The 26,633-nt window shown below is 53.1% G+C and overlaps 1 protein-coding gene and 1 pseudogene across 2 annotated transcripts; both read left to right on the top strand.

Annotated features, from left to right (window-relative positions):
• Window positions 1-887: 887 nt before the first annotated feature.
• On the top strand, window positions 888-9,612 carry LOC142873456 (mediator of RNA polymerase II transcription subunit 28 pseudogene; annotated as a pseudogene).
• A 4,704-nt stretch (window positions 9,613-14,316) lies between these two features.
• MAPK8IP2 (mitogen-activated protein kinase 8 interacting protein 2) lies at window positions 14,317-25,440 on the top strand. 2 transcript variants are annotated; one of them, XM_012789496.3, is made up of 12 exons: window positions 14,317-14,428; window positions 15,272-15,377; window positions 16,702-16,980; window positions 17,117-17,210; window positions 17,325-18,557; window positions 18,922-18,997; window positions 19,124-19,296; window positions 19,391-19,500; window positions 20,264-20,371; window positions 20,520-20,590; window positions 24,107-24,205; window positions 24,616-25,440. In XM_012789496.3, exons 1-12 carry the CDS (start codon window positions 14,364-14,366, stop codon window positions 24,686-24,688), a joined length of 2,487 nt encoding a protein of 828 aa, XP_012644950.1. In that variant the 5' UTR covers window positions 14,317-14,363; the 3' UTR covers window positions 24,689-25,440. The 2 variants fall into 2 exon arrangements, with proteins under 2 accessions (XP_012644950.1, XP_012644949.1); XM_012789495.3 differs by having other exon boundaries at window positions 17,322-18,557.
• The last annotated feature ends 1,193 nt before the right edge of the window (window positions 25,441-26,633 follow it).

The raw sequence follows: 26,633 nt of genomic DNA, 5'->3' as shown, positions 1-26,633 counted from the left end.
GTTGGTCAGTTGTTATTTCAAGTATTGTGTTCCTTGAAACAATAGTGCAAGTAATTTGACAGCCATTTTGTATGTATGCATACAAAATGCATAGGTCTTCAGAATGCATACTTACGTATCTTCCTATGTCATCATCCTGAACGTTAAGAAGTATTCTCTAGTATCAAGACTTAATAAAATTAATAATTTTTATTGCTTCATCAAGGAAATTCTTAAGTAAAACTGCTTTCCCCCCTACAAGTAGCAGTGAAGAATTTGGTGACTACTATTATAGTTTGGTGCCACTGCTTTAATTTATGCTAAGGGGCCAGCAGTTTTACCAACCATTGCTTTCGTACCATCAGTGCAAATGTCAACACAGTGAAAAGGGCAAATAACATACTAGTATTATTATACAAATAATTTTGACCTTTCTAATCCCCTTAAAGTACCTTGGGGACTTCAGGAATTCATGGGCCCTATTGTGAGAACCATTGCTGTAGGATATCATAGGGATCATAGGATATGTGCATTTTCAGTTTTACTAAATATTGCTAAATTTCTCTTCAAAGTGGTTCTCCCGATTTATAGTCTCATAATTATGATAATATTTGGTCATAAGTCACAGAGATATATTAATGACAGTGACTTAAATAAGGGACATTTGAATGATGCTGTGTGTGGTTGTGAACACAGACTACATGGAAGTGAGCCCCTGGAATTTACACAGTGCCCAATCTGTACAATCATACACAGTTTACATGAGATAAGTGTATTTATCTCATGTAAAAGTTTGGAGATAACCAGCCCTTGGCTTGAGTGATAGCTCTGTTCCATAAAGTCCTTGTTATAGACTAAATGCTTGTGTACCCCCCCCCCAATTCATACGTTGAAACATAATCCCCAACATGATAGGGGTATTTGGAGGTGGGATCTTTGGGAGGAGCTTAGGTCATGAGGGTGAACTCCTATATTAGCCTATCTCTTTTTTTTTTTTGTATATATTTAAAATTCATTGGCTGGGCATGGTGGCTCATGCCTTAATCATAGCACTTTGAGAGGCCGAGGCGTGAGAATTGCTTGACCTCAGGAGTTCGAGACCAGCCTGAGCAACAGTGAGACCCAATCTCTACTATAAATAGAAAGAAATTAGCCAGACAACTAAAAATAGAAAAAAATTAGCCGGGCGTGGTGGCGCATGCCTGTAGTCCCACCTACTTGGGAGACTGAGGCAGGAAGATCGCTTGAGCCCAGGAGTTTGAGGCTGCTGTGAGCTAGGCTGATGCCACAGCACTCTAGCCCAGGCAACAGAGTGAGACTCTGTCTCAAGAAAAAAAATAATAAAATTAATTTCTTGAGACAGCTTATAGTTGAGTCTCACTTTTTATACAATCTGATAATCTTCTTTTTAATTTGAGTGTTTAGACCATTTCTATTTAATGTCATTTTTGGATTTAAATCTACCATCTTGCTATTTGTTTTATATTTGTTCCATCTTACCTTTATTCCATTTCCCCTCTTTTTCTGCTTTCTTTTTGATCAACCAAGTATATTTTAGTATTCAATTTTATCTTTAATCTTAGCTTTTTAGCTATGTCTCTTTGCTGATTTTCAGCAATTTGGTTATCATGTGCTTTATTTTGTGTTTTTGTCATGTGGTTTGTATTGTGGTTTATTTTGTGTTTATCTTGTGTGGTATTTGTTGGGTATTTTGGATTTGTGGGTATATAGTTTTCAAAAATGTAAATCTTTCAGCCATTATTTCTTCAAATACTGTTTTATCTGCTGCCCCTTTGTGTTTCCAGTCAAACAGTTGTTAGGTTATTTAATATTGTCCCAAATATCAATGAGACTTTGTTAATTTTTTCAGTCTTTTTTTCTTTCTGCTTCAGTTTGGATAGTTGCTATTACTGTTTTCATTTTCCCTGACTTCTTCCTCCTCCATATCTATTAATCCCATCCAGAGAAATTTCATTTTGTAAACTGCATTGTTCATCTATCAAAAAGTTCCATTTAGTTCTTTATTATGTCTTCCATTTCTTTACTCATTGTGTTTAAATTCATGAATATATTAATATTTATAATAGCTGTTCTAAAGTTCATATCTATTTTTTCCATCATTTCTGTCCTTTCTGAGTCTATTTTGACTGCTTTTTTTCCTCCAGGTTTTTCCTGCTTTATTGTGGGTCTAAGAATTGTTTTACTGGGCTGGGCACGGTGGCTCACGCCTGTAATCCTAGCACTCTGGAAGGCTGAGGCGGGCAGTTCACTCAAGGTCAGGAGTTCGAAACCAGCCTAATGCAAGAGCGAGACCCCATCTCTACTAAAAAAATAGAAAGAAATTAATTGGCCAACTAAAATTATGTAGAAAAAATTAGCTGGGCATGATGGCGCATGCCTGTAGTCCCAGATACTCAGGAGGCTGAGGCAGTAGGATTGCTTGAGCTCAGGAGTTTGAAGTTACTGTGAGGTAGGGTGATGCCATGGCACTCTGGCCTGAGCAACAGAATGAGATTCTATCTCAAAAAAAAAAAAAAAATACAGTGTTGAAGTTTATCAGCTAATATTTTGTTGAGACTTTTGTACATGTGCTCATAAATGAAATAGATTTATCATTAATTGATTTTCTTGAACAATTCTTATCAGATTGTAGCTTCATAAAATGAATGGAGAAGTAGATGGCAATCTAGATGTATAAATAGAACTTCCTGCTGAAGATTATTAAAAATTCAGGATAAATTATTTTCTAAAATAATTGATAACCTAGCATGAAAATAACAGACTAAACAAAGATAGGAGCCCAAAAAGGCAGGGAGACCACTATACAGTGCTTTTGATCAGAGGTGTTTGGTGAACTGAGAGAACCTGGACTTTGAGTCTGATAGCCTGTCTGAATAGTGTCCCCCAGAACCTTAAAATGTGATCTTATTTTGCAGTAGGGTCTTTGCAAATGTAATTAATGAAGAGGAAGTCATACTGGATTAGGGTGGGCCCTAACCCAATGACCAGTATCCTTGTAAAAAGAGAAAAATTTGGACATAGACACAGACACATAGGCCATGTGGAAATGCAAGCAGAGACTGGAATGATGTGTCTACAAGCCAAGCAACCACCAGAAGCCAGGAAGAAGCAAGGAAAGATCCTTTTCTAGAGCCTTTGGGAATCTTGTGGCCTTGCCAACACCTTGATTTTGGACTTCTGGCTTCCAGAACTGAGAGAATAAATTTCCGTTTTCTTAAGCCACCAAGTTTGTCATATTTTGTTATGATAGCCTTAGGAACTAATACATAGCATCTCAGCACATCTATATCTTGAGATTAGAGCACAGAGACAAATCACGGAGCCTGTATAAGAAGTGGAATCGAATAAGAGATCAACTGTCTACAAATACGGGACTTTAAAGGGTTAAATCCCCAGTGTAAGGGTGAATTAGAGATGAACTCTATCCTTCAGGGACTGCAAAGAAAATAAACTGTTTCAAATTTGGGGGCAAAATGAGGAGTGTGTGAGGGACAGATGCTGAAAATTTAGAATAAGAAACAGTGTTTTACATGAGTAGGGAGCTCAAATTCACAGTCTGGTCCAAGAAATCTTCCGTGGAACATTTAATATAGAGTGATCTCAGGTTGGTAATACCTTCAGATGCCTGGTGGAAAAAAACACAAATTCTCTCTTAAGGTACCTACTGCTATGGTCTGGAGGTTGATGTCCCTTCAAAACTCGTATGTTGAAACCTAACGCCTAAGGTAGGCGTCCTCACACTGCGGCCCACTGAGGACATTTATCCGGCCCGCCGGGTGTTTTTGCTGCTGCTGCCTGTCCTGCTTAGCAGCCAACTCGTCCTGGGCCCGCAGTGCGCTTGTGTGGAATGTGTGCTGCACTCTCCAGCGGCCCTCCAGTAGAGTGAGGGACAGTGAACTGGCTCCCTGTTTTAAGAGGTGGGGCCTTTATGAGGTGATTAGGTTATAATGGCTCTTCCCTCATAATGAGATTAATGCCCTTATAAAAGGATGTGAGGAAGCCTGTTTGTCCTTTCAGCCATGTGAGGACACAGCAAGAAGGTGCCACCTATGAGGAACAGGCCCTCACCAGACACGGAATCTGCTGGCACCTTGATCTTACATTTTCCAGCCTCCAGAACGGTGAGCAATAAACTTCTATTATCTATAAATCACCCATTTTAAGAGTATTTTGTGCCCAGGTGCAGTGGTTCATGCCTGTAATCCTAGCACTTTTGGAGGTCAAGTTGGGAGGATCACTTGAGATCAGGAGTTCAAGACCAGCCTGAGGAAGAGTGAGACCCCATCTCTACAAAAAAAAATAGAAAAATTAGCTGAGCATGGCCCATACCTGAAGTCCTAGCTACTTGGGAGGCTGAGGCAAGAGGATCACTTGAGCCCAGGAGTTTGAGGTTGCAGTGGCTATGATGATGCCATGGTACTCTAGCCTAGGTGACAGAGTGAGACCTTGTCTCAAGAAATAAATAAATAAGAGTATTTTGTTGTAGCAACCTGAAGACACCCACCTTTTTCTCTCTGCAAGTGTCCACCTTCTTCCTAGGTCTTGGAGTTTCCCATTAATCCAATCCCAAGGGTAACAAGAAGCTCTCAGATTAAAAAAAGCAGTTAAGAAGCAAAGTCATTGGCCAGGCCTGGTGGCTCATGCCTGTAATCCTAGCACTCTGGGAAGCCAAGGCAGGTGGATTGCTCAAGGTCAGGAGTTCGAGACCAGCCTGAACAAGAGTGAGATTCCTCGTCTCTGCTAAAAAAATAGAAAAAAGTTAGCTGGACAACTAAAAGTATATATATAAAAGTTAGCCAGGCATAGTGGCGCATGCCTGTAGTCCCAGCAACTCGGGAGGCTGAGGCAGGAGGATCACTTGAGCCCAGGAGATTGAGGTTGCTGTGAGCTAGGCTGACACCACAGCACTCACTCTAGCCTGGGCAACAAAGCGAGACTCTGTCTCAAAAAAGAAAAAAACAATTCAATACACAACTTTAACAAGAGATTATAAATAGCTGAAGACAGAATTAGTGAGCTAAAAGATAAATGTGAACAAAATATCTATAATACTACCTGGGAAGACATAGATATGGAAAACATGAAAGGTTCAGTGGCATGAAGGCTACATAGAATAAGAAGTTCCAACTTGAGTGTAATTGGAGTGCCAGAAGGAGAAGAGATGGAATGGAGTAGAGGCAATATTTGAAGAGAATGGCTGTTAGATTTCTGATGAAAGTGAAAGAAACTGATGAAAGAGAAATTCATCTAACTAAGAAGCTCAGTGAGAAGTTCAGGCAGAAAAAAATATGAAATAAGTCCAGACCCGTATGCCCCATATTGAAACTTCAGAACACTAAAGACAAAGAAGTCCTAAATGCAGCTGGAGATGAAAGAAAAATGACCTTCATGAGAACTTGGCGATGACTTTTGTAACCACAAGGGGAGCCAGAGGAAGATGTTGCAATGAGACCTTTGGGGTGATGATGGACACTCATTACCTGACCTAGAACTCCATATCCAGTAACAATATCTTTCAGGAACAAGGACAAAAATAAAGACATTTTTGACAAACTGAAAGAGTTTACCACCCAAAGATTCTCATTAAAGAAAATTCTAAAAGGTGTACTTCAGGGGGGAGGGGGGCAAGGGCATTATACGTAACCTTAAAATTTGTACCCCCATAATATGCTGAAATAAAATAAAATAAAATAAAAGGGGTGCTTCAGGCAAAAATGGTGTCACAGGAAGGTCTGATGCGCAAGAATGAATGATGAAAAGTGGGCTCTCAGGCCGGGCGCGGTGGCTCACGCCTGTAATCCTAGCACTCTGGGAGGCCGAGGCGGGCGGATTGCTCGAGGTCAGGAGTTCATAACTAGCCTGAGCAAGAGTGAGACCCGTCTCTACTAAAATAGAAAGAAATTAATTGGCCAGCTAATATATATATAAAAAATTAGCCAGGCATGCCTGTAGTCCCAGCTACTCAGGAGGCTGAGGCAGGAGGATTGCTTGAGCCCAGGAGTTTGAGGTTGCTGTGAGCTAGGCTGAGGCCAGGGCACTCACTCTAGCCTGGGCAACAAAGTGAGACTCTGTCTCAAAAAAAAAAAGAAAAAGAAAAAAGAAAAGTGGGCTCCGCTCTTCTGGACTTGGAGGCTCTGCTAGGGCATTCATTCTATGAACAGTCACTGCCCCCCACACCCTGCAGGGCCTCCCAGGCCAGGCTTCACTCCTTCTGGCCACACCAGCCTCTCCGAGACCTTCTAACAGTACTTTGGTGGACGAGTTGGAGTCATGCTTTGAGGCTTGCCTTGCTTCTGTTTAGCCAGGACTCTGTCAATGGCACTAGTCAGAAAGAAATTTGAAATAGTGTCGAACAGTATATCAAGAAACTTCTGGATATTGCAAGACAGAATGTTTTTTTTCCCTACAAAAATGATTGCAGTTATCTGTGCAGAAACCAGAGCAAGTTATCAAAGAGAATGTCTTGGAGCTGAAGAATAAAATCATTGTCAAAAGACACGCTGTCCGCACGTGACAAAGCTGAGGCCCTGGGAGCAGGTGCTAGTGGACGTCGGCCTGCAGCACAAAAAGCCAGCGACATCCCTCAGGGCTCCTCGGCCTACCTGGAACAGGTGTCTGCCAATATCCCTGCACCTCTGAAGCTGGCCCGAGGGAAAGAGCAACACAGCATCAGCCTGGGAGTGGGCTGGTGAGCGAGGCAGCCTCAGACAGACCGTTTGCCACTCACTTCTCACAGATGCGGCATTTTGGAAGAACTCCTTGCAGGAGAAGGAGTAGATTTTAGTTTTATGCTCCCACCTAAAATTTTCCCACTATTTTAATAAGCTGCTTGATTTCTTGAGTACTTTATAAAATGCCTATAGTTTGGGTAAACCAAGTAAATTTTTTTGTCTTTAGCAAAGTTTAGTCTGTTAGTGTGATGACACAGATTCTTTGTTATGGTTTTATTTCGGCTTGTTTTTAAAATTCTGTATGACTTTTCATCTCTTCATGTGTGATTCCAGTTGTTAGATTAGTTTTTTGATTTGAGGGAAGAAAACCATAATAGTCTGAGAGTCAGGGGATGAAGATTTTGGTTGTAGGCCTTTTATGATTAATTACCCCTCAGTGGTAGCATAGAAAAATAGGTACATCTACCGTGTTTCAAGACTTTGAACTACCTCAGGTAGAGGAATCTCATGGAACAATCAATGTTTGTAATGCTTCCAGAGTTCTCAGAATGAGGATATTTCATAAATAGGTTGGAAGAGGATTAGAATATCCTGGGTTAGCATAGCAATACTGTAGTAGGATCCTTAGGTTAATACTGACTTTTATGTGGGGTAAGTTTATATTTGGTGGGGTGTTTATTTACATTTTTTTTGATGGAAGAATGTAGTAGGAGCAGTGATACGTTACATTTTGTTGTGTTCTGTGATAATGAATCAGTTTAAGTATTGGGACAGACCCTGTTCTCAGCACTGGGACACTGGGGTACAGGTGAAATTTAAAGCATTAAAGCTTGCTCTGATCATCTCTTAGTTTTGAGTTTTGTTTGCTTGTGTCATTTTTGTTTTACATTTTGGGAGGGGAGACATTTTCCATTAAGGGTGGTTGTTGCTAATGCATTTGATTCCAAGGAGCTGGGATCTTGGTGTACAATGTGGACTACTTGGCTCCTTGACTTTGCCTTTATACTCCCCTTGCTTGGTTTTGCCTTGTGGGTTAGTGGCTTGTATATGCTCTCTGCCCCTCACTGCATTGTACACCCATGAGAATTAGGCATTATTCCCCTTAAATATATATAGGGGCCATATGTTATTCATCTTTTATACTTGATAGTTATTACTCATTTTTGTTTGTGTGTGTGTGTGCAGTATCTGGCGTATGAACTTCAGATTACCATCCTGAGATTAATGAACTCCTCAATTGGAATGTATAGGTTAAGCAAAGTTTTAAAAAACTCACATTATATGACCTCAAATTATAGGACCTCAAAGTTGTTAACCTGGTCATCTCATGGTAATTAGAAACTCTGACTGGCAGCTTTAGATTTCTTGCTTAAAAACCTAAGTAAACTGATTAAGTTTGAGACATTCTTTCAAAGGGGTTCTCAGTGAAAAGATTGGGGACTATTCTATTTAGTGCTTAGTGAAAATATTAATATTTTGAATTAATGTATCTACCATTATTACCACTTCTTATTAAATATAAAAGTTTTTGTCAAATAGCAACTTCACAAATCTTAAAAAAACAAAAAGGAATGAAGAACAAAGAAAGAGGTAAACATTTAAGTCAATCTAGTAAACGCTGACTGTTTAAAGCAATAATAACAATTCCTTATGGATCTTGAAAAGAAAAATAAAGAATATTAAAATATATAACAATAGAATTTAAGTTGGGACTGGAGTAAACAGTTAAAGTCTTCTAGGGTCCTTATATTGTTCAGGAAGAGGGCAAAATATTGATTAACTTTAGGCTTTGATAATTTAAGTGTGGGTGTTATAATTAAGAGGGTGCCTCAGATTGGATTCTTTCAGAAGAAGTGGCTGAGACAAGGGTTTATGTGCAAGTAGTTTATCTGGAGGTGCAGGAAACACAGGTAGGAAAGTTAGGCAGGGAGTGGCAAAAGTGCTATCCTTCTAGCTACCTGGTTATTATTATCTAACCTGTGGTCTCTGTGGCAAGATTGTACCTAGAACCTAGATATTATGCTGGAGTTCCAGAACGACAAGTCTGTGGGTAGAAGAGATCTGGTAAATCTCTGGTAAATCTCAGGGTCTCCTACAACTACCAGGAACTCTCACTGTCAGGCAGAGCATCATCACACGGACTTTGCTACATCTTTGGGAGGAACTGGGGGAACTTGAGAAGCCACGTTCACCAAACATTCTCCAGCTTGGTATTTCCCAGGATGCTTTGCTGGAGTGTTCCTTTTGCACTTATCACAATAAATAGAAAATTCTCTGGGATTTATACATCAGAGAGATATTATTTGTCAAGGCTCCAATGCAGTACTCTTTGGGGGCTATGACACTGCTGTGGTACAAAGACTTGACTGAAAATGTAGAATCCTGTTCTCTATTCAGTTATCATAATACTGTCTTTGGGCATGTACTTTATATGAAGGAATCTAACAAGCCATTCAGGTTTCAGAGATTTTAAAAAATTTGCTGATGGTACCAATGTCTTAAAAAACTTCAATTCTGATTCATTGTCATAATAGTCTTCTGCACTGGTAGAAATCTGTTTTCTGAAAGATATAATTATGTGTGAGATTTCTTTCTTAAACCAGAAGGAGTTTTTTTTTTTTCCACTGTCCTTTCCATTAAGGGATAACAATATTATAAACCCCATGACTTTGGATTCTTTATACATACAGAGATAAGAGTATACCCTTTACTTTAATGATATATTATGCTTGTTTGCTGGTGGAAATGATCCAGAAGAGAAAGAGAAGTTGATGCTACAAGAGAGGGTTACTTTCATGAGAGGGCAATGAGAAAAGCAGATAATCAATGGACTGAGATCTGTGGTGGCTTTGTGACATGGCTGCCCAAGTCTATGACACTCCTCCCATTGAGACCTAGGGTCTGCGATCCCCCTCTTGAATGTGAATAGGTTTGTGACTGCTTTGCCAACAGGTGTGACAGGAGTAATGCCATGTGACTTCCAAGCGTAGACCAGGAAAGGCCATGCAGCTCCAAGAGCAGTCGCTCTGGTGGGAGCAGCCATCACATAAGAAGTTTGAGTACCCTGAGACTACCAAGCTGGAGAGATCAGTGGACCTGCTGGTGACAGTCTCAGCTAACATTCTGCCAACCTTGTGAATGAGCCATCTTGGACACCCAGCCCAGCTTACCTCTGACTGTAACCAAACCTTAAGGGAGAGCCAGGTAGGAACTTCCCATCAGAGTCCTTCCTGAATTTATGACCCCCAAACTATAAGCAGAATAAAATGGTTGTTTTAATCCACTGAATCTGAGGATGACTTGTTACACAGCAATAGTAGTTGAAACACATTTCTTATGGAGTCAAGGGAATGTGAGTATCATGGCAATACAGTAAGAGAGCAAGAAGAATAGGAGGTAATGGTCAGGGAATTGGATGCTTAAAATCAAGATTCAAGAGGTAGTTAAGTTATTGGTTAGGACAGCATTCCCAACAAGATATCAGTCTAAATTTTCATCTTTATTAAATATTTCTGTTTGCTGTTTTAGCCACTGGTATATTTATTTTTTTCATTGTTTCATTGATTTCTATGAAATATGAGTGGAATAAAAGACTGATGACTTGCATTTACTTATTGTCTAATCTATGAGAAAATTGGTAGAAAATGTCCTCTGGGCCAGGTGCGATGGCTCACACCTGTAATCCTAACACTCCGGGAGGCCAAGGCAGGCAGATTGCTTGAGGTCAGGAGTTCGCAACCAGCCTGAGCAAGAGCAAGACCCCATCTCTATTATAAATAGAAAGAAATTAATTGGCCAACTAATATATATATAGAAAAAATTAGCTGGGCATGGTGGTGGATGCCTATAGTCCCAGCTACTCAGGAGGCTGAGGCAGGAGGATTGCTTGAGCCCAGGAGTTTGAGGTTGCTGTGAGCTAGGCTGACGCCACGGCACTCACTCTAGCCTGGGCAACAGAGTGAGACACTGTCTCAAAAATAAATAAATAAAATAAAATAAAATAAGAATGAAAGAAAGAAAATGTCCTCTGACCTTTTAGGATTGCTGAGGTCAGGATTGTTGAACTGTCTTGCCATTCCAACTCTACCTTATAAGTCCAGTCAGTTTTGTGCTTTGTACTGTTTATACCATTGATGTGCCATCGAGGACAAAAAGTGTTAAAATGGTAGAGTCAAAACATATTGATTTGTCATCTAAGGAGAAGGAAAAGGAGCCTGGGTAGTAGACAGTGGGTAGCCAGGCAGTCAGGAGGAAAACCAGCAGTGCCTGCGGCTCACAAGCTGGGAAAGAACTTCAAGGAGGGGTTGCTTAGCTCCCTACAGACCTCAGTTCTCTCATCTGTACAATGATCCTGTGAGGATCACCTGAGAAAACAGGTAAATTGATAAAAATGTGCGTTATGTGAGGAACATAAACTTCCTCAGGAAAGACAGTCTGGCTTTTCACTAATATATCCCTGAGCTGGACAGAGCAGTCCTGAGGGATTGGAAGGAAATGGACCCCAGTGTGAGGAGTAAGAGAAGGATGAACATGGAGTGATTGTGAATAAATGCTAGGGCCCGTGCCTGGGGCCTACACATGCCATGTGATCCTCACAATGTCTTTGTGCAGATGAAGAAACTGAGGGCCACAGGGACTGAGTAACTTGCCCACATCCAGAAAGTTAGTGGCAAGACAAGATTGGCACCAGTTTCAGACTCTGAGACTGGTGACCTTCCATCTGTGCTCTGGGGGCAAGATGAAAGGTTCCACAGATAAAATTGGAGGTAAAATTCCCCATCTCCTGTCTTTAGACTCTTGGAATCTGGGAGTGAGCATCTGATAAGAGGGAGGGAAGAAAGGGAGAGGCTTGAGGAGGGCCGTGGAAGTTATGATCTGAGATAGTACAATTCCAGATGAAGGGAGACCCCGGGGGCCCTCTGTGGGAGGGGTCACTAGAGTTGAGAGTCAAAGACTGTGGGCTGAGGCTGGGCGCGGTGGCTCACGCCTGTAATCCTAGCACTCTGGGAGGCCCAGGCAGGAGGATCGCTCAAGGTCAGGAGTTTGAAACCAGCCTGAGCAAGAGCAAGACCCTGTCTCTACTAAAAATAGAAAGATAATTAATTGGCCAACTAAAATATATAGAAAAAATTAGCCGGGCATGGTGGCACATGCCTATAGTCCCAGCTACTCGGGAGGCTGAGGCAGGAGGATTGCTTGAGCCCAGGAATTTGAGGTTGCTGTGAGCTAGGCTGATGCAATGGCACTCTAGCCCGGGCAACAGAGTGAGACTCTGTCTTTAAAAAAAAAAAAAAAAAAAGACTATGGGCTGATCAGAAGTCCCGGAACTGGCTGACCAGAGTGCTGAGTGGGTCATTTATGTGGATGTCAAAATTTACCAGTGTGATGATGACCCAGGAGCAAAAGGAAATCTAGGAAGTTGGGGTCAAAACCCTTTGTTAATTCTGGACAAGGTCTGGATTTTATGGGGAAAGTCAGAGAGTGGTTAATATGTCCAGACTCCTTGAACCTCAGAAATAGGGAATGTTCTTAGTGCTTCTAAAATTGAAAAGACACTATGATGGTAGAGACCTGATGCCCCAGACCTGGTTAGAGCCTATAAGCCCTCTTGTTCATTCATTCTCATATTTGCTGAGCACCTGCAGTGTGCCAGGCACTGCATTTGGAGCTTGAGGGGTTCAAAGACAGATAAGATGAGACAACTTCTCTGCTGTCCACCAGCTCTGTCATCCAGGAGAAAAACATAAACTAATAAATGCCATTCTTAGAAAAATACTGTAATTGAGATAAAATATAAATTGTGATCGGGCCACAAAAGAAGGCAAGATCAGTCAGCTCCTGGCCACAGGTCTGCTCTCTGGGCTGGAGTGATTGCCACCCAAAGAATGAGGCTGTCCTTCCTGGCTTGCAGGAGCTCCTTCTGCCCCATAATTTCCAGGCAGCAATCACTCGAGTGCCTCATCTTTCCCTCAGAAATACTTTCCTGCAGAACTGGTTTAGACATTAAGAAATATCAGGGTGCATTATTTCCATCGTGGGGAAAAAAGGGATAATTTCATTGCACGCATGTTGAAACTCCAGCCTTCTTTTGCCAAATCTTCCCGGCAAAGTCTTCCTGGTTGTGCCCTGCTGACTTGTGCCATCAGTGCTGTTCAGCCCTTGCCAGCACCCCAGGCCGGCAGCTGGCTCCTGGAGCTCCATCGCGACTGTCGCTCCCACAGACCTCCCTGGCAAGCCAGAGCGCGTCCACACCCTAAACACAGCCCCCAGAACACAGCTGGTCTCAGGAATCAGTTTTCCAGGTGAATGAACGTAGCCTCACGGCCATAGCTTCTGCAGGCACCCATCTGTCCTCCGTCCAGACCCTGAGTCTGAGTTCAGTCTCGTCCCTCTCAGCGTCCCCCGTGTGGCCCACTCGGAACGCAGACCTGGTCAGCGCCGTCGGGGACCTGCCGCGCCCGCCGCGGCAGCGTGTTTCAGTCAGCACCCACGGCGGACAGCTCCTGACTCGGTTGGCACCTGCGGCGGACAGCTCCTGGCCCGCTCAGCGCCGACGGCGGACAGCTCCTGACCGGGTCAGCACCAGCGGCGGACAGCTCCTGGCCCTCTCGGCACCGACGGCGGACAGCTCCTGACCGGGTCAGCACCGGTGGCGGACAGCTCCTGGCCCGGTCAGCACCCAGGGCGGACAGCTCCTGGCCCGGTCAGCACCGGCGGTGGACAGCTCCTGGCCCTCTCGGCACCGACGGCGGACAGCTCCTGGCCCTCTCGGCACCGACGGCGGACAGCTCCTGGCCCGGTCAGCACCCAGGGCAGACAGCTCCTGGCCCGGTCAGCACCGGCGGCGGACAGCTCCTGACTCGGTCCGCACCAGCGGAGGACAGCTCCTGGCCCGGTCAGCACCAGCGGAGGACAGCTCCTGGCCCGGTCAGCACCGGCGGTGGACAGCTCCTGGCCCGGTCAGCACCGGCGGTGGACAGCTCCTGGCCCGGTCAGCACCGGCGGTGGACAGCTCCTGGCCCGGTCAGCACCGGCGGCGGACAACTCCTGGCCCTCTCGGCACCGACGGCGGACAGCTCCTGGCCGGGTCAGCACCGGCGGCGGACAGCTCCTGGCCCGGTCAGCACCGGCGGCGGACAGCTCCTGGCCCGGTCAGCACCGGCGGCGGACAGCTCCTGGCCCGGTCAGCACCGGCGGCGGACAGCTCCTGGCCCGTTCAGCACCGGCGGCGGACAGCTCCTGGCCGCGGGCGCGGGCTCGGCCCCGGAGTCGCGCGGCCCAGCCGCGACGTCAGCGAGCCCCGCGCCGCCCCGCCCCGCCCCGCGCCCCCCAGGGAGCAGCCGCCGCAGCCGCGTCCTGCCGGCCGGCCCGCTTCTCCCCGCAGACCCACGGTTTCGGCCCCGCCGCGCCCTCCTCCCGCGGAGCCGCGGGCGCCGCGCCGGGACCCCCTCCGGGCGCCGCCGCCCCTCCCGCGCGCGCCCCCGCCCGGCGCCCCGCCCCGCCCCGCGCTCCCTCCCCCGCGCCCTGCGGCTCGGCTGCCGCGGCGTCCTGGCAGCTCGGCGAGCGGGTCGGCGGCGGGTGTCGCAGGGCGTGTCACGAGGTGAGGCGGGGGCTGCGCGAGGGCGCGGGCCAGGGCGCGGGCGCGGGCCGGCGCACCCTCCCCGCCGCGGCCGCGGGCCTCTCCCGGAGAAGATGGCGGATCGCGCGGAGATGTTTTCTCTCTCCACCTTCCACTCGCTGTCGCCACCGGGCTGCAGGTACGCACCTGGGCGCCCCGGCCCGGCGGGCCCTCCCCTTCCCGCGCCCTTCTCTGACCGGTCCCAGACTCCTCCGACCTGTCCTGTCTTCCTCCCCAGCGCCCTGCGGACCCGGGCGCTGCGCCCGGGCCCTGGACCTCCGACTGCTGCTCCCCGCCCCCACCCCTCGGTTCGGTCTCTCCATCTTTGCCGCCTGTCGTCCAGCCCAGTGACCCCCCTCCCATTTCCCGCTGGGACACTGCGCCGCACCCAGCTGGGCAGAATGCTGGGCACACCCTTTGAGCCTGGCAGTGTCCTTTGGGCCTTCAGTGGAGGCCTCGACCTGGCCAGTAGGGCCCGGGCTGGGAGAGAGTTGAAATCAAGCCTGGAGCCCTGGGGGCAAGGACTGGGGTGGGCAGGGGGCTGGACCTCGAGGTATAGGCCTGCCCTGAGCAGGAGAGGGGAGACAAACAGGCCAGACCCTGCTCCCAGAGCAGCTCGACCCCTCCCTCTCCTGCTGATGCTGCAGCCTCAGCTCCCCCTCCCCCACTCCGTTCGGGCTGACTCCCCTGAGGCTGAGGCTGTGACCCAGAGGGGCCTGGAGCGGAGCGTGGAGGGAGGAGGGGTGGGAGGGGGTTGGGGGAGGGTTGGCTCCTCTGGGCTGGCCTGGCTCAGGTGGGGGAAGGGATCCGCTGGAGAGCAGAGCCTGGGGGTCAAGGTGACGCGGGATCTGGGTCCGGGAGTTGGAGGCTCTGGAGAACGCAGGGCCTGGGAGCTGGAGGTCTCCCCCGGCCCCTCCTGAGGACCAGCTCCCAGGCAGGGAGTCCCTGCTTGGTGGCTCTCTGACTTCAGTCTCCTCTCCAGGCCTCCCCAGGACATAAGCCTGGAAGAATTTGACGACGAAGACCTGTCTGAGATCACCGATGACTGTGGCCTGGGCCTCAGCTACGACTCAGATCACTGCGAGAAGGTGGGGAAAGAGCTGGTGTGCAGAACCAGCTCAAAAGAGGGCCTCACTTAGGCTCTGCCTATCATTAACTTGGGGTTTCGGGTGGGTGTGATCTCTGATCGCCCTCCCCCTTTAGCCTCTTGGCCTTGGGGTTCTGTTGGTATCCAATTTCTCTTGTTCTAACACATTGTAGGCCCTCCACCAAGGGGCTCTCTAGCAGTCCTCCCTTGACCCCAATCAGCTGACTAGCCTGGGGGAGGGAAGGTGTTCCTTTGCTTTGGGTGCCCTCTGTCCTCAGATCACTTCCCACAAAGCTCTAACCCCTCCCAGCTGTCATCTGAACCTGGTCCCCTCCCAGCCCTGTCCCCACCTCGGCAGCTTCCATCTATCTGTCTCATGTCTCCACCCCAGAAATCTTTTTTCCCCCCTACCTCCTGCTGCTTCTCCTCCTCCCTGTCTCCACATTTCTGTTTTCATTCATTCAAGAATTTCTGAGCAACTGCCATGTGGCAATTGCTGGGGGGTTCCAAGTGCTGGGAGTGGAACAGGACAGCTGCCCTCAGGAGTTTGCAACCTAGCAGGGGAGAAAGGCATGCAAGAGACAATGGCTGCCCAGGTGTCAAGGGTTGGATTCCAGCAGGGACACAGCATTGATGAGGGGGAAGGGAACCCAATCCAGGCTGACATTTCCAGAGGAAATGTCAACCATGTCCTGAGGTTAGCAGGAGCCAGGCAGATGGGGTAGGTAGGAGGAAATGGAGGAGAGGCATTGCCAGCAAAGGGATTGTGCCAAAGGCCCTGGGGTTGGTACAAGCTTGGTGAATCCTGAGTGCAGGCTGTCTCTTCATTTATGCATTCAGTTGTTATTTGCTGGACATCTTCTGAGCCCTAGTTCTTGTTTTGGGGGGTGAGGTGCATCACTGCACAGTATGGACATGACCCTGCCCCAGTGGGGCTTGCAGTCTGCTGTGCGAGACAGACCAGAAGCCATGTACAGTAACTGTAAATTGTGTTAAAATGCTATGAAGAAAACAGAGTGTGGTGTGGAATGTGATGGGGTTTGGGGAAGATATGAAGCTAGAAAGTGAGTTGGGGCCACTCGGAGAATCTCTGCCATCCACCCTTAGGAGTTTGTGCCCTTCCCAAGAACTGGACTGATTCCTATGTATCTTATACAGATTTTCAAAAATGTCACTCTGTCTGTTGATGGGGGCAGACTGAACTGGAAGGGGCTCTCCTTTGACCTGGTGCTCCCTGCTTTCCCCTTTCTTGGCACCTGGGATGCTGGGTCACTGTTGCACTCTGGCCCAGCCCTGCCATCTCCATCTCTCTCCCCCTCTTGCAGGACAGCCTCTCCCTGGGGCGCTCGGAGCAGCCACACCCCATCTGCTCCTTCCAGGATGACTTCCAGGAGTTTGAGATGATCGATGACAATGAAGAGGAGGAGGATGATGATGAGGATGATGATGAGGATGATGATGAGGAGGGAGATGGGGCTGGCAAGGAGGGAGGAGGCCCTGGCTCAGAGGCACCTGCCCTGGAGCCCCTTATCCCCTCCCCTTCCCTGGAGGAGCCCCACAAGCACCGGCCCACTACGCTCCACCTGACTACACTGGGTGCCCAGGTGAGCGCGCTAAGCCACAGCACCCGGGAGCTGAGCCTGGTTCACGGTACCTGGATTCTGCACCCATGGCAGCTGGTCCCTCCCACCCCTGGGAGCTGGAACCTGCTAAGCCTACTCTCTTGTCCCTCCACCCCAGGACTCCCTGAACAACAATGGAGGCTTTGCCCCAGCGCCCCCAGCCTCCTGGCAGGAGACAGTGCTGTGCTCACCCCCCAAGGAGCCCCTCAGAGGTGAGGGGTTGGGGGGCTGGCGGGGGCATAGGGAAAGGGGGACAGGGAGAACTGGCTGGCTGCCGGAAGGAGGCCTGGCTCGTGGTGATGGTGATGGTTTCCCCTGCCCAGCAGAGCTGCCTGGCGCCCTCCTGCCCAGGGACGCAGGGCCTGGTGAGGCGCAGTCGCCAGCGCCCCTGGGTTGTGACTGCCAAGGGAACCGGCCTGCGGAGCTCCCTGCGCCAGCTGGGGCCTCGCCCTCCTCGGATCCTGGCATTGAGGCCGACATGAGAAGCCGCTCCAGCGGGGGCCACGGGGGGCGTCGCAGCAGCCAGGAGCTGTCGTCGCCGGGCTCGGACTCGGAGGACGCTGGTGGCGCGCGCCTGGGGCGCATGATCTCTTCCATCTCGGAGACAGAGCTGGAGCTGAGCAGCGACGGCGGCAGCAGCAGCGGCCGCTCCTCGCACCTCACCAACTCCATCGAGGAGGCCTCGTCGCCAGCCTCGGAGCCCGAGCCGGAGCCGGAGCCCCCGCGGGAACCCCCGCGCCGCCCCGCCTTCCTGCCCGTGGGCCCCGATGACACCAACAGCGAGTATGAGTCGGGGTCGGAGTCGGAGCCGGACCTCAGTGAGGACGCGGACTCGCCCTGGCTGCTCAGCAACCTGGTGACCCGCATGATCTCCGAGGGCTCCTCGCCCATCCGCTGCCCCGGCCAGTGCCTGTCTCCCGCGTCGCGCCCGCCTGGGGAGCCCGAGTCGCCGGCGGGTGGGGCCCGGGAGCGCTCTGAGGACCCCGAAGCGACAGCAGCGCCGGGGGGCGTGGAGTTGGTGGACATGGAGACGTTGTGCGGGCCGCCGCCCCCGGCACCCGCGGCGCCTCGGCCCGGCCCTGCGCAGCCCGGGCCCTGCCTCTTCCTCAGCAACCCGACGCGCGACACCATCACGCCGCTGTGGGCCACGCCCGGCCGCGCCACCCGGCCAGGCCGCGCCTGCTTTGCCACCTGCTCGGAGGAGGAAGACGAAGAGGATGACGAGGATGAGGATGATGCCGAGGACAGCGCAGGGCCCCCAGGGGGCCGGGGCTCCGGCCCTGCGGCGCCACTGGACGCCTCGCTGGTGTACGACGCGGTCAAGTACACGCTGGTGGTGGATGAGCACACGCAGCTGGAGCTGGTGAGCCTGCGGCGCTGCGCCGGCCTGGGCAGCGACAGCGAAGAGGACAGCGGGGGCGAGGCCAGCGAGGAGGAGGCGGGGACTGCGCTGCTGGACGGTGGTCAGGGCCCTGGGGACGCCTCTCCCGACAGCCCTGACCTCACCTTCTCCAAGAAGTTCCTCAATGTCTTTGTCAACAGCACATCTCGGTCCTCCAGTGAGTGAGAGGCGGGGATGGGGCGTGGCCCTAGAGGGACAGGCGAGACTCCCAGGCCCAAGGTCCCATGCGGACCCCCAAAGTGCCCAGGGTGGCCTGAATGCCTGGGGGTGGTTGGTGCCGGGCCCTGTCTCTTACCCGGGGCATCAGCCTGGAGTACCCCCCAGAAGGCCCTGTGGGCGGGCAGTGGGGTGGGGAGGCCTGCTCTGCCCCCGGCCTCGGACGAGGTGCTTCTCCTTCCCTCCCTGACTCAGGACACCTGCCCAGGCTGTTGAGGGGACTGTCTTGGCTCTGGCCAAGGCCAGGCCTTCAAGTGCTTTCCTTTCCCCACGTGGAGTCACTGTGCCTCCTGTCTCTCTCTCAGGCACTGAGTCCTTTGGCCTTTTTTCCTGTGTGGTCAACGGGGAGGAGCGAGAGCAGACTCACCGGGCTGTCTTCAGGTACAGCCTCCCTCCCGGCCTCGGGCCATCCCTACCCTCAGTCCACAGACGTTACGGGACACCGGTGGCCACGTCCCAGGCAGTCCTGGTCCCCCCGCCCCCCAGTGACCTCTCTCTACACTCCAGGTTCATCCCTCGACACCCGGATGAGCTAGAGCTGGATGTGGATGACCCTGTGCTGGTGGAGGCCGAGGAGGATGACTTCTGGTTCCGAGGCTTCAATATGCGCACGGGGGAGCGCGGCGTGTTCCCCGCCTTCTACGCTCATGCAGTGCCTGGCCCCACCAAGGACCTGCTGGGTGAGGCCCGTCCCCAGGGGAGGGGGCAGTAGGGGCAGCGTTTCGCCCCAGGCCCTCCCCGCCACCTTCTGACCTGGGCCCTGTGTGCCCCCAGGGAGCAAGCGGAGCCCCTGCTGGGTGGAGCGCTTCGACGTGCAGTTCCTGGGCTCGGTGGAGGTGCCCTGCCACCAGGGCAATGGCATCCTGTGTGCGGCCATGCAGAAGGTCAGTGTGGCGGTGGGGTGGACGCAAGCAGAGAGCCCACGTGGGGACCCACGCCTGCGCCTCGGGCTGGCACAGCCCTTGAGGCTCCAAGGCCTCTCACCTCCTCTGGGGGGCGGCAGCTCAGGGGTGGGCACCCTTGGCCCTGAGTCAGAGGCCTGAGCAGACAGGCCTAGGGCAGGGCTCAGCAGCTGTGCCCATCACCTCGGGGTCTCTTGGCCAGTTCCGTGGGGCCTCCACCTTCCCACCGACCCCTGCTCCCCTTCAGCCCGTCCTCCTCCTGCCTGAAAACTGAGAGCAGCTCTCACAGCCCCTTCCCTGGAGTCGTCTGCTCACTTGTTCTTTCACTCAGCACACACTTAGTGAGCACCTGCCCACCTGCCAGTCCCGTGATGGAGCCTGGGGGGCAGCGGGGAGCAGGAAGAAAATCAGCCCTGCATTCAGGAGGCCCCATTGAGCTTGCAGGAACCAGGCAGGGAGGAGGCCAGGGTGGGTTGGGGACTGTGCTCCTGGCACCTGAGCCACAAGGAACAGCTTAGCTGGAGGAATGGAAGGAAAATGAAGCAGGCTGAGTGCGGAGACATGACCAGCTCGTCTTGAAGCTCAAGGCCTCTCACATCTTTCAGAATTGCGTCTCACGCGTCTTCAAGTGCCAAGTGTCTTCAAGCATAAGCTAAAAAGAGCAGAGGCAAAGTTCTACCGAGGGAAGAAAAAGAGGCCCTTGTAGGCCCCTCAAGACCCCTTTCTCCCCCAACTTCTTCCTCAGATTGCCACCGCCCGGAAGCTGACTGTCCATCTGCGCCCTCCTGCTTCCTGTGACCTTGAGATCTCTCTTCGGGGCGTCAAGCTGAGTCTGAGTGGAGGAGGGCCTGAGGTGGGGGTGTGGGGGCCCGGGGGCCTGGGGAGGCTGTCGGGGGCAGGGTAAGACCGAGGGACAGGACAGCAGGGACGCCCCGCAGGCAGGGGCAGGAGGGCCCTCAGGCTGCCGTCTGACCTGGATGCTCTGCCCACCTCTGCTCCAGTTCCAGCGCTGCAGCCACTTCTTCCAGATGAAGAACATCTCATTCTGCGGCTGCCACCCCCGCAACAGCTGGTGAGAGCCTTACCTGCCCCCGGAGTCCCCATAAGCCCAGACTCTGCCCGTACCCCAATCCCCACCCCGCACCCCAAGAGCTCCACCTGCGTTCACTTGGCACCCGCACTGGGCTGGGCTGGAGATGTGGATCGGATGGACGGGCTGCCTTCTGGTCTGGTCATGACAGACCCACAGACAAGGAATGCCAGGGACCTCCATGGGTGGTCTGGTGGTCATCTGACGGGCCCAGTGAGCAGCCCACAGAGGTGGGCGAGTTCTCCTGGGATTCAGGAAGGTAAAACTCAAAGGATAAGCAGGCAGTGGGGGTGGGCCGTGGGTCTTCTCGGCAGGGAGCCCGCTGAGGGGATGCACGGCTGAGGGGCACCAGGAGCTCGGGGGTCGGGGGTGAGGGAGCATTAGGAGGTGCCAGGAGCTTGCATTTCATCCTGCTGGTGATGGGGCCGAGAAGGTCCCTATGGAAGGGTGAGGCGCAGGGTGACAGCTGGCTCTGGCTGCTGTGCAGAGACGATGGACCCAGGTGCTGCCGGTCGGAGACCAGGTGACTGCTGAGGTCATCTGGGGCATGTCTTGATGGGGAGTGTGCAGATGCAAGAGGCACGTAAGAGGTGGGACAGACAGTCCCTGGTTGGCTGTGGAGGCCGACCTGGAGGAGGTCGAGGGTGATGTCCACCTGGGTGACAGGCAGAGAGGGACCCACACGCTGAGGGGAGATGTGGGATCCGTCACAGACACAGCGAGACTGAAGTGGCCATTGGTCACGTGGGTCCGGAGTTCGGGAGAGAGGCCTGGCGGGAAGGCACCAGATGGAGCAGGCAGAGTCCCGCGACCTCTCAGCTGCGGCTGAGACGGCCAGTTAGGCTGCGGAGAGGAGGGGACGGGGGCAGAGTTGCTGGCACAGGAGCGGCAGGCGGAAGGGTGGGGATGCAGGCTTCCTCCCAGGCACAGACCCCCACCCACGGGGTCCTGGTGTCCTAAATGAAGGAGACAGGAGCCACCCAGACAGACGAGCCAGCCAAGGCTCAAAAGGACTGGGGGGGTGAGAGGCAGCAGGCACTCATGGGCAGGCAGGACTTGGGTGGGCACCATGCGGCCAGGACTCGGGGGTGAGAGGCAGCAGGCACTCATGGGCAGGCAGGACTTGGGTGGGCACCATGCAGCCAGGACTGGGGGGTGAGAGGCAGCAGGCACTCATGGGCAGGCAGGACTTGGGTGGGCACCATGCAGCCAGGACTGGGGGGTGAGAGGCAGCAGGCACTCATGGGCAGGCAGGACTTGGGTGGGCACCATGCGGCCAGGACTGGGGGGGTGAGAGGCAGCAGGCACTCATGGGCAGGCAGGACTTGGGTGGGCACCATGCAGCCAGGACTGGGGGGTGAGAGGCAGCAGGCACTCATGGGCAGGCAGGACTTGGGTGGGCACCATGCGGCCAGGACTGGGGGGGTGAGAGGCAGCAGGCACTCATGGGCAGGCAGGACTTGGGTGGGCACCATGCGGCCAGGACTGGGGAGGTGAGAGGCAGCAGGCACTCATGGGCAGGCAGGACTTGGGTGGGCACCATGCGGCCAGGACTGGGGGGGTGAGAGGCAGCAGGCACTCATGGGCAGGCAGGACTTGGGTGGGCACCATGCGGCCAGGACTGGGGTGTGAGAGGCAGCAGGCACTCATGGGCAGGCAGGACTTGGGTGGGCACTATGCGGCCAGGACTGGGGGGTGAGAGGCAGCAGGCACTCATGGGCAGGCAGGACTTGGGTGGGCACTATGCGGCCAGGACTGGGGGGTGAGAGGCAGCAGGTACTCATGGGCAGGCAGGACTTGGGTGGGCACCGTGCGGCCAGGACTGGGGCTGTGGCAGGTGTGGGGGCACCCGGGGGTCGTTTGGACTCCCGTGGTAATGAGAGAGAAAGAGGAGGGTTCTGTCTGCAGGCTAGAGGGTGCTGAGCCGTGTGCATCCCTTCCGCTGAGGACGGGGGATGGGGTGGGGGGTGGGGGGGGCTTGATGGCATCCCCCACTGAGAAGCCGCTCGGCGGGTGGGGTGCGGGGATACGCCAGGACTCCGAGCAGATAGCAGGGCTGGCTCTGGGGCCACAGACACGGGAGGCTGCAGATAGCACTGCCAGGAGGGGAAGACCAACTCTCGTTTCTCATCCATGGGAGAGGGATGGCCAGACAAGTTGGCTTGGGGGCGAGATGGCAGGTGGGGGCGGCCGAGGAGCTGCCGTTTCTCTCGTGGAATTCCAGCTGTGACTGTGTCCAGCCTGGAGGCCTGAGGTCGTGGCATCCGTTTCCCTCTGTGGAGAAACAAGGATATTAGTGCATCCTAACACCTGTTACCCCAGAACCCAGCCCAGTCCCTCGCAGTGAGGAAGCACTAAAGAAACAATATTAGGCAAATGGTTAGCTCGTTTATTTCACTGTGTGCTAGGGGCAGGTCAGGAATGCATGGGTTGTGCTGTGTTGGGATGACGTGGGCATTTGCTCCCTGCTGCCACGGCCTGGCGGTGTGTCCTCAGGCAATGTACCAACCCTCTCTGTGCTCAGCTATCAGGACACCTATCTTATAGGGCTATTGTGAGGTTTATGTGAGTTAATGATATGAAGTGTTTAGGATGATGTCTTAGTAATACTTAGCAACATCTAACAAACACTGGTGATTATCATTATAATTATTTGAAGGCAGCATTTGAGACAGGTCTTGTGATATGGCCATCGGCAACATGAGCACATTGTCCTGGCAATGACATTATGTCATGTGGCTTCCCATCTGGTGGGACCACAAAACCCCAAAGCCAGGAGAAAATGGATCAGGTTGGCCACAGTTTGGGGGTTGGGGTGGGGCAGGGGCCTGGAGTCTCACGTTACAGGACTCTGACTCCCCCTCCCTCTGGACGATAATTTTTATTAATATCTTGGAGGAGAAGACGACAGGCAGAAATGGAACAGAGTTGGGGCAGCGGCCAAATAAGTGGAGGGGCCAGGGTGGAGGTGCTTTGCCAGTGATGGAATCTAAGCGGGTTGGACAGATGGAGGTGACGTCAAGCCTGTGTCAGTGCTAGGAACGTAACTGTGAGTTTGCAGGACCAGAGGTGGGGCTGGGTGGGCCCACAGGAGGAGGCTTGGGCAGGCCTGAGTCGGCCCGAGACATGTGTCCAGAGGCTGAGGCCGAGGCCTTGCTTTGGGCCTGGGGCAGGATCTGTGTGGGCCACAGAGCAGGGGTGGCGCTGGGTCAGGCAGGAAGACTCACCCATAGCGGATGTTCCAGCATGGGCTCCATGCCCCTGGCCGTCGAGGAAGTAACTTGGAACCCTAACTCCCCGTAAGTGCCCAGCACTGTGCTTGGGCTGGGACCAAAAGAAGACACATTTGAATCTTAAAAATCACGTGACCTCCACACTCCTGTGCCCTCCCCTCCCCCACAAGCCCTTCGCTCCTGCCTCTCCTCTCCACATCACTTGGGGGTCAGCTGGAGGTTGGGTCAGGGCGCTGACGCCCCTCCCCGCTGCCCTCCCCCACAGCTATTTTGGCTTCATCACCAAACACCCCCTGCTGAGTCGCTTCGCCTGCCATGTCTTTGTCTCCCAGGAGTCCATGAGGCCCGTGGCGCAGAGCGTGGGGTGAGCAGGGTCCCTGGGTGTGGGGTGGGGACGCAGAACTGATACAGGGGTGTGGAGGTGGAGTGGGGAGGGGAGCAGGAGGCTTGCAGGGGAGATGGGGGAAGGAGAGCCGGGTATGCCGCATAGAGAAGGAGGGCTGCAGTGGTGGGATGCAGTTGGGGCAGGAGCCTGGGGGGTGGCCCCTGGGGAGGGAGATGGTGCAGGCCTGGGGCCCAGGTGGGGGCGGGGTGGAGCCCTGTTGAGAAGGGCACTGTGGTGTGGACGTAGCCGCTGGGCCAGAAGAGCGGGGGTGGAAGCGGGGGTCGAAGGGGGGGCGTGACACAGAGGTGTGCGGGTGGGTGGGGGCTTGTGGGGAGCTGGGGGCTTGGGGACCAGCCCCGAGTGGCTGGTAGAGGACCCTCTCCCCCCAGCCGCGCCTTCCTGGAGTACTACCAGGAGCACCTGGCCTACGCCTGCCCCACAGAGGACATCTACCTGGAGTAGCCGCCCACTTGCTCTGTCTTCTGCCCCGTCCGCTCTGGCACGGCCGGGGCTGGGCGCGTCTGGAGAGGCCACCGTGGCTTTGGCAAAGACTGGATGGGGCACGGGGGACCTTACGTTCGTGGGGGTCTTCGGGCTGGGAACCCTCATCCTCCATCCCCAGGGCAGGGCTGTGGGGGGCTCCCTGGGCTCCACTTTTCTTCTGATTCTTTCTCCCTGTCATCCTCTTCTGTCCCTCAGCCTCCCTTTTCTCTCTTCCTCCATGTCTCCCTGCCCTTCTTTGTGCCTGCAAACCTTGCCCTTTGCCCTTTACTTTGGGGTCAGAATGTGGGGGGTGTGCAGGAAGGTGAGGCTGTAGGTGACGGTGATGTCGGGCTCCAAAATGACCCTCTCCTGCCCCTCCCCTGTGATTTATAAAGGAATTTTAATTTTTATAGTGAATCTCAAGGGATCAATCCCATCCTTGACTACAGGGACAAAGAGAGGAGCCACCTACCCCACCCCACGTGGAGCTCTGGGGGAAGCAGGGAGGGGTTCCCAGAAGAGCCTTGGGGAGGTGAGGGGGGGTTCTTGACGCTCACCCGAAGCTCCCAGATGCTGCTAGGAGGAGGGTGCCCCCGCCGGGCCCCGCTGCACCGTCATCTGCTTTGCCGCTGCTAACACACTCCCGCAGTCCAGAGTGTACCTGCCCCACCTCTGCCCACGCTGTGTACGTGGGCCTTGCCCATGGCCTCAATAAACTCTGCTTGGTGTGACCTTGGCTGTTTCTAGGGGGGTTGCCGAGACACAGGCCCAGGTGCCCAGGCGCTGCCCGTGGCAGTGGGGACAGGGGCCCCAGGGCGATGGGGTCGTGGGAATCTAGAGGCATGTCACCCCTTCAGTGTTTTCCGAAATCCTGCTGGGGGTCCCTGCAGTGCTGAGCTGGGGCCTGGCCTGAAGTGCCACACCTGGAGGCGCCATGGAGATTCCTCCCGAGTACACCTGGCTGCCCAGAGAGGACGCTGAGGCCAGGGAGAGAAGGAGCTGGCCGCCAAGCGGGTGTCCCCTTCACATGCCCTGGGGCAGGTCAGTGGGGGCAGGGGCACGAACTCCTTGGGAAACAATCTACTTAGATCTTAAAATTGGCATTTAAAAAATTCTCCACAGAAAGCCAGAAGAAAATGGGCGCCCTTAGATGGTTGCAGGTGGCCCCACCTGCAGGCGAGGGTCAGCGCCACCCGAGGGCGGCTTGCGTCCCTTCCTGTGCGCGGGCGCCAGTGCACACCAGGCAGACGCAGGTGCAGGATGTGGAAGCGTGAGGGAGAGGGAGTACAGACAGTCACCGTCAGGTTTCGGAGGTACTGTCTGTAAAGATCACGCAGCTCTGCTCCAGCGTGGGCTCCGTGAGCCAACACACGGAAAAGCAGAGTCTCGGTGTTAAGAATCCCTACGTGGTTCACACTCCGTGGTTAGCACAGGAACAGCACAAACTGATCCGAGGCCCCACCAACAGAGAGATCAAGGACGCAGACCAGTCACATGATGGAAATGTGCAGCTCCTTAGCCAGCACGCCAGAACATTCTGCCTGTTCAAGAAGACAAAGAAGAATATTAGTGAGAAAACTTTCCTACTGATTCAGATAAAGTTGTAAAGAGGCAGGTACCCGCTTTGAGTCTGTACATTTGACACTTTACTCCCCTGCACGAGGGGATCCAGGGTGTGGACCCCAGACCTGTGTAGCTGTGCTAGGGAGACTGTCACCACCTTCCGCCTCTGCGCTGCCTTTCTCAGTCAGGTGGACCCGCTCTCTGCCCTCCCGCCGCCTTTGTCCAGCGTCCAGCCTGCCCCACCTCCACGTGGCTCGGCCCCACCTCCACTCACCTTGGCCCCGCCTCCACCAGGCCTGGCCCCACCTCCACCAGGCTTGGCTCCACCTCCACTCACCTTGGCCCCGCCTCCATGTGGCCT

Source organism: Microcebus murinus, chromosome 10 (assembly GCF_040939455.1).
Source record: "Microcebus murinus isolate Inina chromosome 10, M.murinus_Inina_mat1.0, whole genome shotgun sequence".
NCBI classification, from domain to species: Eukaryota; Metazoa; Chordata; class Mammalia; order Primates; family Cheirogaleidae; genus Microcebus; species Microcebus murinus.
Note: the sequence above shows the minus strand (reverse complement) of the source record. Positions and strands in the feature narration are given on the sequence as shown.